This window comes from Balearica regulorum, chromosome 28 (assembly GCF_011004875.1).
Source record: "Balearica regulorum gibbericeps isolate bBalReg1 chromosome 28, bBalReg1.pri, whole genome shotgun sequence".
Lineage (NCBI taxonomy): Eukaryota > Metazoa > Chordata > Aves > Gruiformes > Gruidae > Balearica > Balearica regulorum.
In genome coordinates, this window is record NC_046211.1 from 2,267,214 (window position 1) to 2,283,868 (window position 16,655).

Consider the following 16,655-nt stretch of genomic DNA (forward strand, 5'->3'; position numbering starts at 1 on the left):
CTGCGGCTCTCCGCGCATCCCCTCGTGGTCCTGTTGAGCTAAAAGCATCCCAGGGCCGTGCAAATCGCCCGGATTTGGGGGGTGGACCCCCCCCCCACCCCCGCACGGTGCGGGGGTGACGCAGCCGCCTCTCGCTTCCCTTATCGGAAAGGTGGCGGCGGCGGCGGCGTGACCTCCGCTCGTGGTCCCAGTGCTGCCCGGCCCCACGCACCCCCCCAAAACCCGGGGTGAGGGGGGGGTCTCATAGCCCGACTCTCCATCACAGCCCGGGCGCAACGGGAGCCCCGAGGGGTGACAACCGCCGTGGGGACAGGGCAGGGCTGTCCCCCGAGACCTGCTCCCCTTTGGGATGTCTCCGGCTGCCGCCGGGGCCGTTCTGCTTCGGCAAAAGCTTCTCGTGGGGAGAAACCGGCCGAGCCTCCGCTGGGAAACGCAGCCTCGGGGAGGGGACGGGACTGGGGTGCTGGGGATGGGAGACCCTGGGTGCTGGGGATGGGCCACCCTGGGTGCTGGGGATGGGACTGGGGTGCTGGGGATGGGACACCCCGGGTGCTGGGGATGGGACTGGGGTGCTGGGGATGGGACACCCCGGGTGCTGGGGATGGGACTGGGGTGCTGGGGATGGGACACCCCGGGTGCTGGGGATGGGACTGGGGTGCTGGGGATGGGAGACCCTGGGTGCTGGGGATGGGACTGGGGTGCTGGGGATGGGACACCCCGGGTGCTGGAGCCCAACCGGGACATTTCCAAGCCGACCGAGACCCTCTCCCCTCGATTTAAAGCCAGGCGACCCCTCCTCGGGGGGAGCAGCCACCCCAGCTTGTCTCGGCGGTGGGGACCAAGGGCTCGTCCTCATCCCGGGGACGCTGGGCTCCGTGCAGGCAGCCAGCCCAGTTCTTGTTTACCCAGCAGCAGGCAGCAGCAGGCAGCAGCAGGCAGCATCCGGCTCTTTTCTTTATTTATTGCACTTGGTTCCTAGGGGAAAAACAAGGGCTGGGGAGCGGGGAGCAGCCCAGGGGGGTTCGGGGATCAACCCCAAACCCTTGGTGCAGCAGGAGGGGGAGATCCCGCCAACCCCGACCCACAGCCAGGCCACGACCCGTCAGCGATGTCCCCATGGTGTCCCCATCATGTCCCCATCATGTCCCCATCACGTCCCCGCGATGCCCTCGCATCGCCACTCCCCTGGGAAGGTGCGTTGCCGTCTGCGAGCAGATTTGCATGTTCCCACCCAAATCGATACACAAAACCGAGAGCAAGGCTTCGAGCTCGTAGCGTCTGACCCACGGGGATGTCACCCGGCCGCCCACGTCCCCGCGTCCCCCGGCTGCTGGCCCTGCTCCTCGTCGCGGCAGGTAGGCAGGAGGGGAGGGCAGCCACCGTGCTGGGGGGGGACCACGGTTGTTGCATCGCTTGCGATCCCCATTTATTAGCATCCCTGATTTATTAGCACCCCTCATTTATTAGCACCCCTGATTTATTAGCACCCTCCATTTCGTAGCGACCGCGCGGTGGGAGAGAGCCGGGAAGCGCGGCTTTGGGTTCCAGTTGCAAAACGAACGTAGTTCGCAAAGCCCAACGCCGTTAGCCCCGGCGGGGTTAGAAAAATACGTGAAATATTTAGGGGGGGGGAGAACAGGATTTCCCTCTGCGAAGCAGACGGGAATGACGAACCGGGGCGCCGGCGGTTCCTCGGCGAGGGTGAGCTGGGGTGAGCCGGGGCTGTTTGTCGGCGGTCGATGGGGGAAACGATGCGGGACGTTGCTCAGCCTCCCCTCCTCGCTTCGCTACCGGAATAAAGCAACCCCCGAGAGGTTTTGGGTCCCCGGCGACGCTGGGACCCCGAGGCCGGTGCTTGGGGTTGTTTGCTCCGTCTCCCGCCCCGGGGCGGCTGCTGGGCGCAGGAAAAGGGCAAATTAATTTTGGCGAGTTACGGAGGAAGGTGAGGAGCGGGGGATGTCCCCTCTTTGTTCTCCTCTGTGTTTCCAGGAGGAGGAAGAGGGAGGCCGAAGGGTGGCTCGGTCCCGGGCTGCTCCGGCCGTACCCGCTTCCCCGGGGAGGGGGATTTCATCCTGCAGCCGTGGGGGGCACCTGGAAAACGCTCGATGGGTGCGATGAGCGGGCAGGGGCTGGGTGCTGGGTGCTGGGTGCTGGGTGCTGGGTGCCAGCCAGCATTTAACCACCACCCGGCTGGGTGCTCCGGGGATGGCTGGGACACGGCGGCGGCGCGGTCTCGCTCCTCATCACCGCGTACGGCTACCGAGCCGAGCGCAGCACGGCCCGACGCCGTGGTACCCCCATGAACCCTGGGGAAACGCGTCCCCTGAACCGGGGCACCGGGTGGGGGGTGTGTGGGGTGGCTGCGTTCGCGTGATGGGGCGATGAACACACACCCCCACCCCCCCCCCCCCCCCCAACTCCGGGGTGCGTGCGGTTTGCCGGCTACGAGCCGGCCGCGCGGTTCCCCTCGCCTCACCTTCCTCTTCGCAAACCAAAGCGGCTGCGGAGAACGGGGTGAGAAGCCAGAGCCGGCCGGGAAGCGCACAAGAAGCGAGCAGTCCCCCCCCGAGCTGGGGGGGTGCAGGATGGGCCCTGCAGCGTGCGGACGTGGCCGACCGTCCGTCATCCCCCACACACACACACACCCCCCGAACCCGGGAGGTTGCGTCGGCTTCTCGCACCCGTTCGGCATCTCGGAGCCGCGTCCACCGACGCGGGCAGCTCTGCTGCTGGGAGCGTCTCGCCGTCACCCCGGGAATGGGGGGGGGGGGGGGCTGAGCCCCAAAAGCTCAGCGCTGAGCTGGTCCACAGCCCTGGATGGAGGGTCCCTGTCCCCGCTGCAACCCGTGGGGACGTGTCCCAAAGGTTTAACCTCAGACTTGGGGGTGACGCGGGGTGACATTGGGGGCAGCACGGGATGATGTCGGGAAGGCAGCGCGAGCGCTCAGCGGCCCCGCCGGCCCCGGGGGATGCTCAGCACCGTGCGTGGTACCCGCCGGCTGGGAACGCTGGCAGGGGAGGCGATGGGCGTAGGATGAACCGAATCATGAACCGCGCTCTCGTGACTAAGGCACCAGCGGGCGGATGCCCACGGGTACCTCGGCTGGGGGCTGTGGACAGCAAATTGGGGGGGGGGTTGTGTCTGTCGGGGGGGTTCCATCCTCCAGAACATCCCTATCCCGGCCAGGCACCGCGGCCACCCAGCCCCGGCAGGTGAACGGCGTCCTGGGGGGGTCAGTGCTGCTCTCCCCGGTTCTGCCCCCCAACAAGACGGTGAAGAAGATCGAGTGGAGCTTTTCATCCGGCACCGGCACCACCATCCAAGTAGCAGAATTCGGCCCCGGCAGCTTCGAGCGACCAGATCCCAAGGACCGGTTCAAGGACCGGCTGGAGATGGTCAACGAGACGGCGCTGAGGATCGGGGTGCTGGAGCGGGGTGACAGCGGGGTCTACGGGGCTCGGATTAAACTGCACCCGGCGCTGGTGGAGGATCAGTCCTTCCACCTCACCGTCTACGGTGTGTGGTTGTGAAGCAGTGGGGACAGGGTCACCTGCAGCCGCAGTGATAAAACCTTCCGCACCCGGAGTTAATCGGCATCCGGGAAGGGGAAGAGACATCGCTCCTCCGCTGAGCACCTGGCGCGGGGATTTTCCTGGGTTTATGACTAACGGCGAGCCACCCCCACCTGCGCGTCCCCTTCCCGCACCCTCTCGCTGCCCCTCCAGCCCAGCTCGCCCTCCCGGGGGGACCCAGGGTGTCCCCAGGGTGTCCCAGGGTGTCCCAGGGGTGTCCCAGGGTGTCCGAAGGTGTCCCAGGGTGTCCCACGGGTGTCCCCAGGTGTCCCCAGGGTGTCCCAGGGGTGTACCACAGTGTCCCAGGGTGTCCCACGGGTGTCCCCAGGTGTCCCACGGTATCCAAGGGTGTCCCCCGGGATGTCCTCAGGGTGTCCCACAGGTGTCCTCAGATGTCCCACAGTGTCCCCAGGGTATCCCCAGGGTGTCCCACAGTGTCCCCCGGTGTCCCAGGGGTGTCCCATGGTGTCTCTGGGGTGTCCCCAGGTGTCCCACAGTGTCCCACAGTGTCCCCAGGTGTCCCAGGGGTGTACCCAGGTGTCCCCAGGGTGTCCTGCAGTGTCCTCAAGGTGTCCCCAGGGGTGTCCCAGGGTGTCCCCAGGGTGTCCCGCAGTGTCCCCGGGTGTCCCCGGACAGGCTGGGTGCTGTGACAGGGTTCATTTGCACCTTACACAGAACCGGTGCCGGTACCGGAGATCCAGCACCAGCAGCTCTCCCTCACCACCCAAGGGTGCAACATCACCCTGCGGTGCTGGGTGCCGCCCGGCAGCGGTGCCCAGGCCGCCTGGCAGCTCGGCAGCTCCGGCAGGACGCGGTGGGGACAGCTCTGTGAGGATGGCCGGTCGCTGTGCCTGGCCGTGCCCATCGACGCCCTCAACTCCAGCTACACCTGCGTGGCCCGAAACCCCGTCCAGGAACGCGGCGTCTCCATCCGAACGGACGCCCTGTGCCGGCACCGGGGTAAAATCCCCCCCCACCCACAGCACCCGGCTGGGGGACGGGGTCCCGGCACCCACCACGGTTCGTCCCCGCAGAGACGGGCGGCTGGCAGAAGTGGCATGTGTGCCTGGCGCTGCTGCCCGCGGCGTTCCCGCTCGGCATCTGTCTGTGGACGAAGAGGAGGAGGAGGAAGCAGCCCAGGGAGGTGAGGGGCTCTACCTGCCCGCTCCTGCCTGCGCTGCCTGGACCAGGGCGGCTTTCCCGGCCTGCCCCCCCCCGGCACCCCCCCGGCTCAGCCCCCCACCGCTCCTCTCCCGGTAGCTCCGCCACGGAACGTCACGCCGAGGAGAACCCCCCCGGGGGCGGCGGAGCAGGTGAGGCTGAGGGGGGGGAGAAGGGGGTCAGGGCCAAATTCGGCTCCTGGCCCGTTGCACGGCGATGCCAGAGCCAGATTTGGCTCACGCCGGGGTCGGGCTCTGGCTTCGCGCCCTCCCCACTGGCCGAGGGTCCCGAGGGTGCCCCACTCCAGGGGTGGGGGGGGGGACACCCACATGCACCTCCCCTTCCCCAGCCCCACCGCCCCGGCATGGCTCCGAACCCCCTCATCCTTCACCGGGGGTGGACGGGGAGGCGAGGGGACACCGAAGGACATTTTCCAGAGGCCGCCATGTCCCCGGGGGGGGCTCGTCCTGGCTGGCACCTCACGGGGGGGGGGTCATCTCCCTCTTCTCCCCATTTTCGGGCCCTGAGCAGCAGGACCACCCCCCCCCCACCATCTACAGCCAGCTGCAGGCAGCCGGGCCGAGACGTTCGCCGAGCCCACCGTAGCCGGTGAGTACCGGGGTGACGGGGGCGGCGGGGGGGGGGGGAGCCTCCGTCATTGTCCCCCCATCCCGGAGGGACCCGGCTCTGTCCCCACACTGACCTCGTCCCCTGGAACAGCACGACGGGGAGCACCGAGCCCCCACGACACCGGGCAGGAGCGGGCACCGCACGACGCCGTGGCGTGACGGAACGCTCGTCTGGCCCCCATGATGTCTCCTCCTGCCGTGTCCCCCCCTCACTGCTCCGTGTGTCCCCCCCATCGCTGCTGGGGGAGCAGAGCAGGACTCGGGGGGGACGGGACGGGACGGACACCCAAGAGCAGCCTGGCGGGGAAGGGGGGTGCGGGATGGGCTGGAGGGGGGGGTGCCAACACCCCCCCCCCCCTTGGCTCACTGGTGATGCCAATAAAGGTGTGTGAAGGTGAGTGGGTGGGTTTGTGGGGGTCAAAGCCCCCCCCGGGGCATGTGGGGGTTCTGCGCCCTGGTGGGGGGGTCCCGGGCCACCCTCCCTGCAGTGGGGTGGGGGCTCTGGGTGATGGGGGGACACGGGGTGACGCTCAGGGCTGGGGGCAGCACTGGGATGGGGCCCTGTCCCAAAGCAGCCCCCCCCCACTCCCCCCCAGGAGCTGCACCCAGAGGGAGAGCACCCATGGGGGGGGGATAGCACCCACTGGGGGGGGAATAGCACCCACGGGGGGGGGAGTAGCACCCACGGAGGGGGGAGTAGCACCCACAGCTCTCAGGGGTCAGGGACAGGGTGCCCTCTCCTGGAGTGTGCCCCCGTTCCGGCTGCCTGCACCCCAGAGCTGGATCCTGCACGGCTGGATCCCTGCACAGCTGGATCCCCATAGAGCAGGATCCCCACACAGCTGGATCCCTGCACAGCTGGATCCCCGCACAGCTGGATCCCCATAGAGCAGTGTCCCCGCACAGCTGGATCTCCGCACAGCTGGATCCCCGCACAGCTGGATCCCCATAGAGCAGTGTCCCCGCACAGCTGGATCCCCGCACAGCTGGATCCCCATAGAGCAGTGTCCCCGCACAGCTGGATCCCCATAGAGCAGTGTCCCCGCACAGCTGGATCCCCGCACAGCTGGATCCCCGCACAGCTGGATCCCCATAGAGCAGTGTCCCCGCACAGCTGGATCCCCACACAGCTGGATCCCCGCACAGCTGGATCCCCATAGAGCAGTGTCCCCGCACAGCTGGATCCCGCACAGCTGGATCCCCATAGAGCAGTGTCCCCGCACAGCTGGATCCCCGCACAGCTGGATCCCGGGCCGCCCGCGGGGCCCTTCGCTTTCCACCCCCGTTTGTCCCTCGCCGCCATCCGTCGCAGCGCCGGGGGTGGGGCGAGGAGGCGGGGCCGTACGTGCGCGCTCCCGCCAATCCGGGGCCGGAAGCGGAAGCGCGTGGGAGCGTGCCCGGAAGTGTGTGGGCGGTGGCGGCGGTTCCGGTTCCGGTGGCCGTGCGGGGGAGGCAGCGGCGGCGGCAGCAGCGAGGCGAGAGGCGCGTACCCCGCATCGGCACCGCGGCCCGGGCGCGCTCCGCCGCCCCACCGCACCCGCTTCAACCGCCGGACCCGGCCCGGCCCGGCCCGCGCCGCCCCCCGCAGGTGGGTCCCGGTGCCGGGAGCGGCCGAGTCGCCGTCACCGTTTTCTGCGGTGGGGCCGCCCCGTACGTGCAGGCTCGATCGCGATGGGGGTCGCGAAACCGGCTGCTGGCGAAGGGGGGGCCGGTTACCGGAGCCGGGCGGCGGGAACCGGGAGGCCCTCGGTGAGGCGAAGGCCGCGGCGGGTCCGGCTACCGGAGGCCTTTGGCGGCGATGCTGGGGATGGCGGGGGGGGGGGGAGCGACTGTTAGAGGCCTCGGGGGGGGGGGGGTAAACGGGGAGCTCCCGGTTACCGGGGTGCGCTGGACGCGGGGGGGGGGCTGCGGGCACGGTGTACGGGGAACCGTAGCGAGGGACCCCGCCGGTAACCAGGCGCCTCGGTACGTAGGAGGCCGGTGTGGGCGTACGGTTCCCGATTGCCGTGGGGAATATGGACCCGGTAACCGGGAGGGGCCCGGCGGGGGAAGGAGGGGTTAGCGGCGACGGGGAGGCGGCGGCCCCGGGCCCGGGCCCTTCCCGGGGCTCTCCCGTCCGCGGAGGGGGGGTGGCGGTGCCGTCGCTGCCCCGCCCGGGGCAGGGGAGGGAGCGGCGGGCAGGCTGGGGCAGGCCGGCGGCAGGGAGCAGAGGCGGCGGCCGAGGCTGTAACGGGAACCCGGGCCCGGCGGCCGCCGCCGCGGCGCCTCGTCTCCTCCTGGCAGCCATTTACATACTTTGAACGTTTGAAAGCAGGAAAGCCCGGCGGGAACGGAGCGGGGACGGTTCCTCCCGGGGGGTGGAGGATTCGTCTGGCCACCGGGGTGGGGTGAGGGGGGGGGGGGGGCCCCCGGAGCCAGCGGCCATCGCTGCTGTTGCTCCCCGGAGCCCGTTTTTCCCTTGGCGGGGAGGGGGGGGAGCGGATCTCAACGCTCGGTTTCCGAGGCGCTGGCAGGTTTAGCTTCGAGCCGAGCCCACCTAAAGCGATTGGAATCAGATGTGCCTGCTCCGACCGGGATCGGGAGCCGGGATTTTATTTCCCCCCCCCCTCCTCCTTTTCCCTCGCTGGTACATCTGGGCGAGCTCAGCAGCTTGTGTATTTTGGCAGCGGAACCCGTCTAGTAACAGAAGACAAACTGTGTTTGGCTTGTTTTGTCTGTCTGACGGCCCCGCCGCGTTTTTCGTTCGCGGGCTTTAACGGCAAGGCAGGGATTAAACGCCGGCTTTTTTTCCTTTTTTTTTTTTTTGTTTTTTTTGTTTTGCGACGGGGTGGAAAGACGGACGCGGGGATGATTCCGGGCGGGGAGATCCCCGGTAGCGTCTCTGGGGACGGGCAGGGTTACGGCTCGAGGTGGCCTCGCCGGAGAAATTCCAAGTGCCGTCCGCGATAATGGCGTGTGGATGTCGTTGATGCCGATTTCCTTCTGTTTCGCAGTCAGCAGGAGGGAAGAAAATGAAAGCAGGGTGCAGCATTGTGGATAAGCCAGAAGGAGGAGGAGGTAAGGAAGTCTAAAGGCTGAGTTGTTCAGCTGTTACAAATTCTTTTCCCAGGATAAAGGAGCTCAGGAGGGATTAATTCCACCTCTCCCAAAAGCTCTCGTACGTGGGCAAAAGCCGCGTGTGAGTGAGGGATCGATCAGGCGTCTGCTCGATGGGCTGCCAGCGAGTTTTTAAGAGCACCGGGTTTAATATGTAAATAAATCTTCCCGGAGATGTTTTATTTGTAAGGATTTGGGATCTCTAAGGTGGATCCTCTCCGGTCTGGTACAGCTCGTGCCTGGTTTTGTCTCTGTCGCAGCGATAGTGGTGTGGGTGGCGTTGGAGTGTGATGAGACTTCTTCCACGCTGCCGGAGCCTGAAATTGTGGCTACGATGATTTGGAATCAAAAAAAAAAAAAAAACCACCTCGCGTTAGCAGTTGTGCTGGGAAACTATTCTGAGAAAGCCGAACTTGGCAGTCGCTCAGAAACATCTGCCGGCGCAGTTGAAGCTGGAGTGGGCTGCCGCGCTCCGAAATAAGGGGGAGCTGGAGTCGCCGAGAGCTCTCCGCCCTCGCCCGCCCTCCTCCCCCCCCCCCCCCCAACATCAGCGCACCAAATGCTCAAATCTGGTTTATTTGCCTTATTTCAGCCACCTGGAGTCCAAATTGTAGCGCTGTCTAAAGCTCTTGGGCTCCTTTCCGCTGCTTCTCACGCTTATATCCCTTTCGGTTTTACCATCTTTTGGTGGTGTTTGGGGATTCTCCAAGGAGAGGGGGCTGAAAGGAGTAGGAAAACGAGCACCTAGAGTAGGAGAGCCGGGATTTTCCGCTTCCACGCCGCTCCACAGCGATGCTTTGTGGTCTCGCTCGGGAGAAAACACGATAAATACGCAGTAGAGCTTGGCAGTTGTGAGCTCCCGGCACTGTCCGAATGAATTATTTTTATTTTTTTCCCTCTTTTTGGCCCTTTCCAAGGTTATCATTTCCCAGAGTGGGCTTACAAGACTGAGTCCAGCCCCGGCTCCCGACAGATCCAGTTATGGCATTTCATCCTGGAGCTGCTGCAGAAGGAGGAGTTCCGCCATGTCATCGCCTGGCAGCAGGGCGAGTACGGGGAGTTCGTCATCAAGGACCCTGACGAAGTGGCCCGGCTGTGGGGTCGGAGGAAATGCAAACCCCAGATGAACTACGACAAGCTGAGCCGGGCTCTCAGGTGAGCAGAAGTGTCCGTGGAGGTGAGGGGCTGGTAACAAACCCTCCTTCCATCCTTCCCTGCTTCGTTTGAGTAACTGATTTGTAGATACTCAGTCCCTGGTTCGGCGGCACCTGCGTTTCTGGGAGGTTTGTATCAAATTTTGAGTACTGAGATGCCTGGGGTAGGTCTGACTGTACCTGGGCGTGATTAGAGACAGGGGAGGGTGTCCCTGCTTCACTGTGCCGTCTTCCGCGTCACGGTGTAAATTTGTACCTCTGGTTCAGGTTGTCATTATCAGGATGGCTTCCTTCCGGGGAGCTTTTCTGTCTCTTTTCTCAGCTTCCATTGCGCTGCCGGCTTGAGCAATGAAGGTGTGGGAGGAAACGAGAGGTGTTACTCTATTATCACACCATCAAGGGTACCGTTTCAGAGAAAGCAACTCCCCTTTCTAACATAATTTGTATTTGCCTCTTTAGCGCTAAATCCGTGCGAGACAGAGGTTTGGTGTCAGTCCCAAGGCGAGACTGAGGCTGTTTCCCGAGCCCCGATGACACAAATTCGGGTGTTGTTAAGGAATTTTCTGGTCACCAGCGTCCCTTTGTGTAAGACAGGGGCTGAACGTTCCTCACTTCGCACTTGACAGCTCCGAAGCCTCCGGTACAACTTTGCCCTCTTACGTTTAGACTCTTTCCGTAGCGTTTGTTGGGGTTTTTGGGGGTTATCGCCGTATATTTCGCAGTCAGATAGTGGAAAACTAGCACGACCCTCTGAAGCATTTCACCATTTCAAGCCTGTCACCTGCAGGAGTGGCCGGGTTTCCTGACAGGTTCTGGCATTATCAGTCTGTAACGTGGACTTCGCTGCCTTACGCCCTCTGATACCTCCTGGGTGGAGCTGACAAAGACAAACAAGGCAGCAAATACAAGAGTCTCGTACTGGAACAGGAAGGAAACAATAAATTGAATGGTACCGAGGCTGTAATTGGTGCATGGGAGTGGAAAATAGCCTCCACCTGCCAACACCGATCATGTCTTGGCATCTCGATGCCGAGCGTGACAGCAGCGGGTCAGGAACGCTGCGGGTATCGGCGGCCGCTTCGGCTCCTTCCTCCCTCCTGCTCGGAGCCGGCCCCGTTTTGTTTGGTTCGCGCTGTGGCAACAGGCAGCGTTTGTTAACCCACCTCCTAACTACAGGGAACGGTGGCGATGAGCCACGTGTAACACCTTTGTTTGTACACCAGTATTAGGAGGCCGAGGACAAACAGTGGTGGTGGTGTAAGCGGGGAGGAGGCTGCGGCGGGGATTATCTGGGTAATTCGGTCCCTTTTGCTCAGCTCCGTCGTTGCGCCGAGTTTTGTTCGGCCCAGGTACGCGTTGTCCCCCTTTCAGGTTCTGTGTCTTGGCACGGGCTCACCTCGATTTTTCCCCTCGTGTCCTGGGTTCTGTAACGGTCCCCCGGCAGTCACGGCCCACGCGGAGCGACCGTGCGTGTCTCGCTGGCTGCGGGGCGCTTGCGTGGATCGGAATGGGGGGGGCAGTGCCAGCGCCATGCGGGTTGCTTGTACGAGACCCGCCCCCCAGCCCATAGCACTGGTCCCAGTTTGGACAGAGGCGACAACAGCGTGTACGGGCTTGGCCTGTTGCTCAGTTTTCGCTTCCCTTCAGGATCTCGCCTTTTCCCACGTGTTCTAAGGAACACGATGACCTGTAAAATGATTTGAGACCTGCTGCTAAAGGTGTGTTGTAAAAGGAGTGGGTGTCATTTGGAAACTTCCCGATCTACTAATGTTTTCTGGTATTAATAACGTAAATTCTCTGGGCAGCTTCGTTTTTGTAGATGGATGTTGATGGCGCTAAAAGAAACGAGACCTTTAAAAACAGATCACCACCTGCTTTCATCGATCTCTCCCTTTCGTTAACAGATACTATTACAACAAGAGGATTCTCCACAAGACAAAAGGCAAAAGATTTACCTACAAGTTCAACTTCAACAAGCTGGTGATGCCCAACTACCCGTTCATTAACATTCGGCCTAATGGTGAGTGCGAGTCCGGGGCTGCTTCATTTAACTATCCCCGCTCCTGGCGTGTGGAACGGGGCCGGGCCCGACCCCGCAGCCTCTGCGGATTCCCTATCAATCATCTCCGCTTGAAAGAGTGCCGGAGCAATCAGCGCTGCTGCGGTGGGAATGTCTGGACGCTGATAAAGCCTTATCTGGAGCGCTCTTTCCCTCGGGTTTTGTCGCAGACGCATCTGTGGTTGTCTTTGGGGCAGACTGGAGGCATTTTGGTTTCCTATTCGAGCTTGCTTGTTGGACTCTCTTTATGGCTTTGCTTTGCTGCCGGGGGGGCGCGGGTGGCCTTGGGATAAGAGGGGTTTAGCTGTCGCAGGGACCTTGCCTCGCTCACATGCTCGTAACGTAAGTTTATGGTGCCATATAAATGTGACCCTTCTCGACAAGGAGCTTAGAGACGCACGGCGAGGCATGCATGTCAGCGCTATCAGCGAGTTCGCAGCTTAACAGCAGTTTGCTCTCCTCCCTGCTTCTGCAAAAGCCCCTTGTTTGCTTCAGTTCTGCTCCTTTCATATCAAAAGGAACTTTTCCTGACCAGCTTCCATCTAGACTTCAGAGGAACGTAATAGCGAGCACAGAGCAGTTTCCAGAGAAGAGTAGGAACTCGTCTGAGTTTGACTAAAATCACAGGTATTTCTCGATTCTCCCTGCGGCAGAACGGCGTGCTGACATTCAGGATAACAAAAAAGAGGTTGGGAACGGAACGTAATTGTTCCCTTCTCGTCCTAAAAGGCCTTTGAGTCTCTCGCCAGGAGCGGGAGTTCGCTCTGGGTTTGTCCCAGAGTCGGCTGAACTGCCGTGGCTTCTCTGGAAGAGGGTCCTTTGTTTGCAAGACCTTTTTTTGCTGGAGTTAAGTCGTCCCCCCCCCGCCCCCGTAGCTAGATTTCTACAGCCGGAGTGATCGCCTCTGTAACTGCACAGCCACCACGCAACCAGTGAAATTAGTGACCATCGAGACCATCAAAAAAAAAAAAATAATAAAAGGCAGCAAAACCCTTCTGGAAGTCATTACAGCAAGGCCCGAGACTGCAAACTCTCCGCGGCAAAGAAAATGCGAACACAGAGGCGGCTGAACCAGCCTTTCTCACAGCACTTAGTTCTCACCTCCTGAAGAGTGCCCCAGGGGAAGCCTTGAAGATTTGTCTAGCAGGGAGAGAGCAGGGGAAAGTGGGGATTGAATGTTGACTCTGAAACCCCGGCGGCTGAGAAAAACAGGTTACGTGTGGGCAAGAGTATTTCTCATCGGTGCTCGTGTAGCCTGTGCCTACGTACGGTGGTGACTGCTCGTCGATCTTGGCAGTCGAAGCGACCTGCATCCCTCCCCGCCCCTGGGGAGTCCCCAACCGGGCGCAAACACGAAGGCGATTTCAAGGCATTGTCTTCTAAGCAAACAGTAACCCCGAAACGGGGTCGGGAGGATGGAAATATTCATAAAGGCGTTCTGCTTCACCTGTGTGGGACACGCTGCCTTCATGGCAGCGGGGAGAAGGAAATGTATTCTCCAGGAGGCCTTAGCCAAAGCACGGGGGTGTAAGACGTAGTACGAAGCTGCGCTGCAAATCTATAATTACTTGCAGCAACGAGTCTGGGCAGTTCCAGCTCAATATTGCTCACTGCTGTTCCTTTTCCCTGTTTGCAGCCACTCCCTCCTATCTCTGGGGCATGCATTTAAAAAAAGAAGTTTGGAGAACTGGAATGCACTTGTCTAATTACAACCTGTTTTCTTTCCTTCTGGCTGGGATGGGGGTTGGGATATCAAACCTGTTTGGGGCGCTGGAATCAGGTTTCTTCTCTCGACTCTCCCTCAACGCAGTTTTGAAGGGAAGGAAGAATCAACGGGCGTGTTGTGGAGGTGAGAAAGCAGGTGGAAGAATTTGCCTCCGTACGGCTTGTTACGGCAAGAGTAGGTCGTAGACAAGGCGGCTCCGTAGGCACGGCGGTGGAAGAGGAGCCAGCGAGAGCTGGCAGCGTTACTGGCAGGAACGTCAGAGAGAAGACGTCTTCCCAGAAAAGCACAAATCAGTGACTTTCAGTCAGCCCCCAGAGCTTGAGGTTTACCAGCAGCGCTTCTGCCGGTGGCGTTAGAGCGCGATTGCTTAACCGTGCTCCTAACGCACCGTCGTCGAGACGTTTTCTGGTTAAACCAGAGCGAGGAGGTCAGGGGAGGGCGTCTGAAAGTGGAAGTTGCTTCAGTGGCGCTGGAGGTTCACGAAACCTCAGCCGGGGCGGAGAGAGGAGAAGATTCATCCCCAGCAGTGGCGAGGTTTTGAGGTGGGCAGAGGAGACTGAAGCTACGCAGGGGAAGGGAGCAGATGGGAAAGGCACCTCCCATCTAATCGTCTGTTGCCTTGTTGATAGCGCGCGGGTTTTTTTGTGTTGCTCTTCCAAACGCCTGCGGGCACAGCCCGAAAAGCAGCTCTTTGCCTGTGATTTAACTCCCTCAGCAACCGCGCTCTTAACTCTCTCCCGTACTCTTTTCCCCCCCCCCACTCTGTCCCAGGTGTTGTGCCGCAGAGCGCTCCTCCTGTCCCCACGGCTTCGTCCCGCTTCCATTTCCCACCGCTGGACAGCCACTCTCCCACCGAAGATGCCCAGCCCAGTCGGTTCTCCGGTGGGTCCCTGGTCCCATCCAACCCAGAAGCGTTGGGTGACGGCGGCGAGAGGAAGCCGGACATGCCGGAGCTGGAGGACGGCTCCTCGGATTGGCGCCGTGGCGTGGATCTCATGGCCTCGCGCAACGCCGTGGGCGCTGGTAGCGTCAACCACCAGAAGCGCAAGCCCGATATCATGCTCCCTCTCTTCACCAGACCCGGGATCTACCCGGATCCTCACAGCCCCTTTGCCGTGTCCCCTCTGCCGGGGCGCGGCGGGGTCCTGAACGTCCCGATCTCTCCTGCGTTGTCCCTGACTCCCACCCTGTTCTCCTACAGCCCCTCTCCGGGCCTCAGCCCCTTCACAGGTAGCAGCTGCTTCTCTTTTAACCCCGAGGAAATGAAACACTACCTGCACTCGCAAGCTTGCTCCGTCTTCAACTACCACCTGAGTCCGCGGACTTTCCCCCGCTATCCGCTCATGGTGCCACCACTACAGTGCCAAGTGCCCCTCGAGGAGCAGCCCCAGTTCCCCATCAAGCTGCAGCCTCCACCCGTGGGGCGGAAAAACAGAGAGAGACTGGAAAGCGCCGAGGAACCGGTGGCTCCCCAGCTAGCTACTCCTCCTCCCAGGGTCAAGGTCGAGCCCGCGATGGACAAGGAGGCAGAATCCGAAGAGCCGCCGGCGAAAGGAAAAGACAAAAGCGAGAGGGAGGAAGGCTCCGGCGCGGCGGGCGGCCTGGAAGAGGAGAAAGGGCCTGTGTTTGCCAGACCAGCCGCGCCGTCGTGGCACCCAGCCCCACCAGCGCCCAGCCAGGCCAGTTTCTCGGCTGAAGAAGCCCAGGAGCAAGGGGAGAGCAGCGGGGAGAAGTCATCCCGAGAGGCTGCCGGAGAATCTTCTTCTCAGGAGAAGAGAGAGGACGCCCTGATGCCTCCGAAGCTGCGTCTCAAGCGCCGCTGGAACGGTGACCGGCAGGCGGACGTCCCCGAGGAACGCCAGAACGGCCGCGTCCACTGGAACGGGGCGCTGGGCAGCCCGCACCTCGCGGCGGGTCCCAAAGCCGTGACGGCCACGGCTGCCTCCGACACCTAAAGCCCGGGGGAGCCTCGCAGTCCAGCTGTGCTGAAAACATCTGTGTATTTATGTAGCAAGGTTGCAGAGCGCGGGGGGCGGGCGGGGGGCTGGGGCTAGCCTGGTTTGGTAATTCTAGAGACTAGGGTTTTTGTGTTCTTTGTTTTCATTGTTGAATTGCAGGTGAGACGCGGTTGTCTTGCTCCGATTTAGGAGAGGCGAGGGAAGCCGGTCGCTCTTGTGCGCGAGCTTCAGACCTTGCACGAACTCCAGCGGGGTCGAGGCCTCCACCGGGACGGAGGAACTCCAGACACGGTCTATTTTGTATACGCTCTAGTATTTCTAGAAGCAGGAATCTCCAAATTCATCTAGTTCCCCCTTTTTTTTCTTTTTTCTTTTTTTTTTTTGTTATGGTGCAACGGTGGGAGAGGATTTCCTACCCGTTCGAGACGTGCCGTGCGTCAGCCTCGGAAGCTGGCTGTATTTTGGGGGGGTGGGTGGGCTGGGGGACGGGGCGAGGGAATATTGCACTGTCTGTGGAGCGGGGAAGGTCGCGGAAAGACACAACTCGGAAAAAATCAACCGGCGCGCCAGCGAGGCGGGGGACGCCGCCGGAGAGGGAACCGCGTTCCCGGCGAGCGGATCTCGGTAGCGCTTCAGGATACGTTAGTCGTCCTTTTCGCCTTTCTGAAATACTGCAGAAGCCATGAGCAAAATATTAAAAAAAAAAAAAAAACAACAAAAAAAAAACCTTTCAGGGAAGGGAGTGGGGTGGGGAAAAAAAAAAAATAACCTAATGCCTTTAATATACGCATTAAAATGTACCCTAGGTTTTTTTTTTTTTTCCTCCTAATTGTATGGGTGGAGTTGGGAGTGATTGGAAGATTAACACTGAAATGATTGTGGTGAGTTCATAGAGGAGGAATGACAGGAGCTTTGTTAAATCTTATTTCCTTTGTTTGGTTCCCCTATCACTTTGACTCATGCCTTAACTACGCGTACACTTTATGCGAGCAGGGTCTTATCGACAGAAGCTGCCTGTGCGGGAGCTGGATGCGTTTGGCCGAGGTTGGGTTTCGCGGAGGTTTTGGATTTTGCCTGATGACGGAGAAGCGACGGAGGTTCCGGGAGCGGAGGGGCGGCCGTTGTCGCCGGGCTCCTTCTCCCCAGGCTGTGTAAATCTCGCTTGTATTTTCGCTATAAATCTGCTATTTCCCTATGCAGCTGCGTTTCTCGTTAGGCTGATTAACTTAGGCTCCGGATTACACCGAGGAACGCGGTTTTGTCTCCCGCTGCGTCGGGACGAATCCCTGACAATTCCTT

At 61.6% G+C, this 16,655-nt stretch overlaps 2 protein-coding genes across 3 annotated transcripts; both read left to right on the top strand.

The window, feature by feature from the left end:
• Positions 1-1,244: 1,244 nt before the first annotated feature.
• On the top strand, positions 1,245-5,522 carry LOC142598415 (SLAM family member 8-like). The gene is made up of 6 exons (XM_075736935.1): positions 1,245-1,355; positions 3,188-3,517; positions 4,249-4,533; positions 4,608-4,886; positions 5,266-5,343; positions 5,455-5,522. The coding sequence occupies exons 1-6, from the start codon at positions 1,292-1,294 to the stop codon at positions 5,520-5,522; spliced, it is 1,104 nt and encodes a 367-aa protein (XP_075593050.1). The 5' UTR covers positions 1,245-1,291.
• Positions 5,523-6,767: 1,245 nt separating this feature from the next.
• Positions 6,768-16,082, top strand: ETV3 (ETS variant transcription factor 3). 2 transcript variants are annotated; one of them, XM_075737015.1, is made up of 5 exons: positions 6,768-6,951; positions 8,357-8,420; positions 9,377-9,614; positions 11,518-11,633; positions 14,170-16,082. In XM_075737015.1, exons 2-5 carry the CDS (start codon positions 8,375-8,377, stop codon positions 15,351-15,353), a joined length of 1,584 nt encoding a protein of 527 aa, XP_075593130.1. In that variant the 5' UTR covers positions 6,768-6,951; positions 8,357-8,374; the 3' UTR covers positions 15,354-16,082. The 2 variants fall into 2 exon arrangements, with proteins under 2 accessions (XP_075593130.1, XP_075593129.1); XM_075737014.1 differs by having other exon boundaries at positions 6,770-6,945; positions 8,352-8,420.
• The last annotated feature ends 573 nt before the right edge of the window (positions 16,083-16,655 follow it).

Coding starts and splice junctions, on each gene's coding strand:
- LOC142598415 (XM_075736935.1), top strand. CDS start 1,292: ATGTCACCCGGCCGCCCACGTCCCCGCGTCCCCCGGCTGCTGGCCCTG. Junction 1,356..3,187: donor CCTGCTCCTCGTCGCGGCAG/GTAGGCAGGAGG, acceptor TATCCCGGCCAG/GCACCGCGGCCACCCAGCCC. Junction 3,518..4,248: donor CTTCCACCTCACCGTCTACG/GTGTGTGGTTGT, acceptor CACCTTACACAG/AACCGGTGCCGGTACCGGAG.
- ETV3 (XM_075737015.1), top strand. CDS start 8,375: ATGAAAGCAGGGTGCAGCATTGTGGATAAGCCAGAAGGAGGAGGAG. Junction 8,421..9,376: donor TAAGCCAGAAGGAGGAGGAG/GTAAGGAAGTCT, acceptor GCCCTTTCCAAG/GTTATCATTTCCCAGAGTGG. Junction 11,634..14,169: donor CATTAACATTCGGCCTAATG/GTGAGTGCGAGT, acceptor ACTCTGTCCCAG/GTGTTGTGCCGCAGAGCGCT.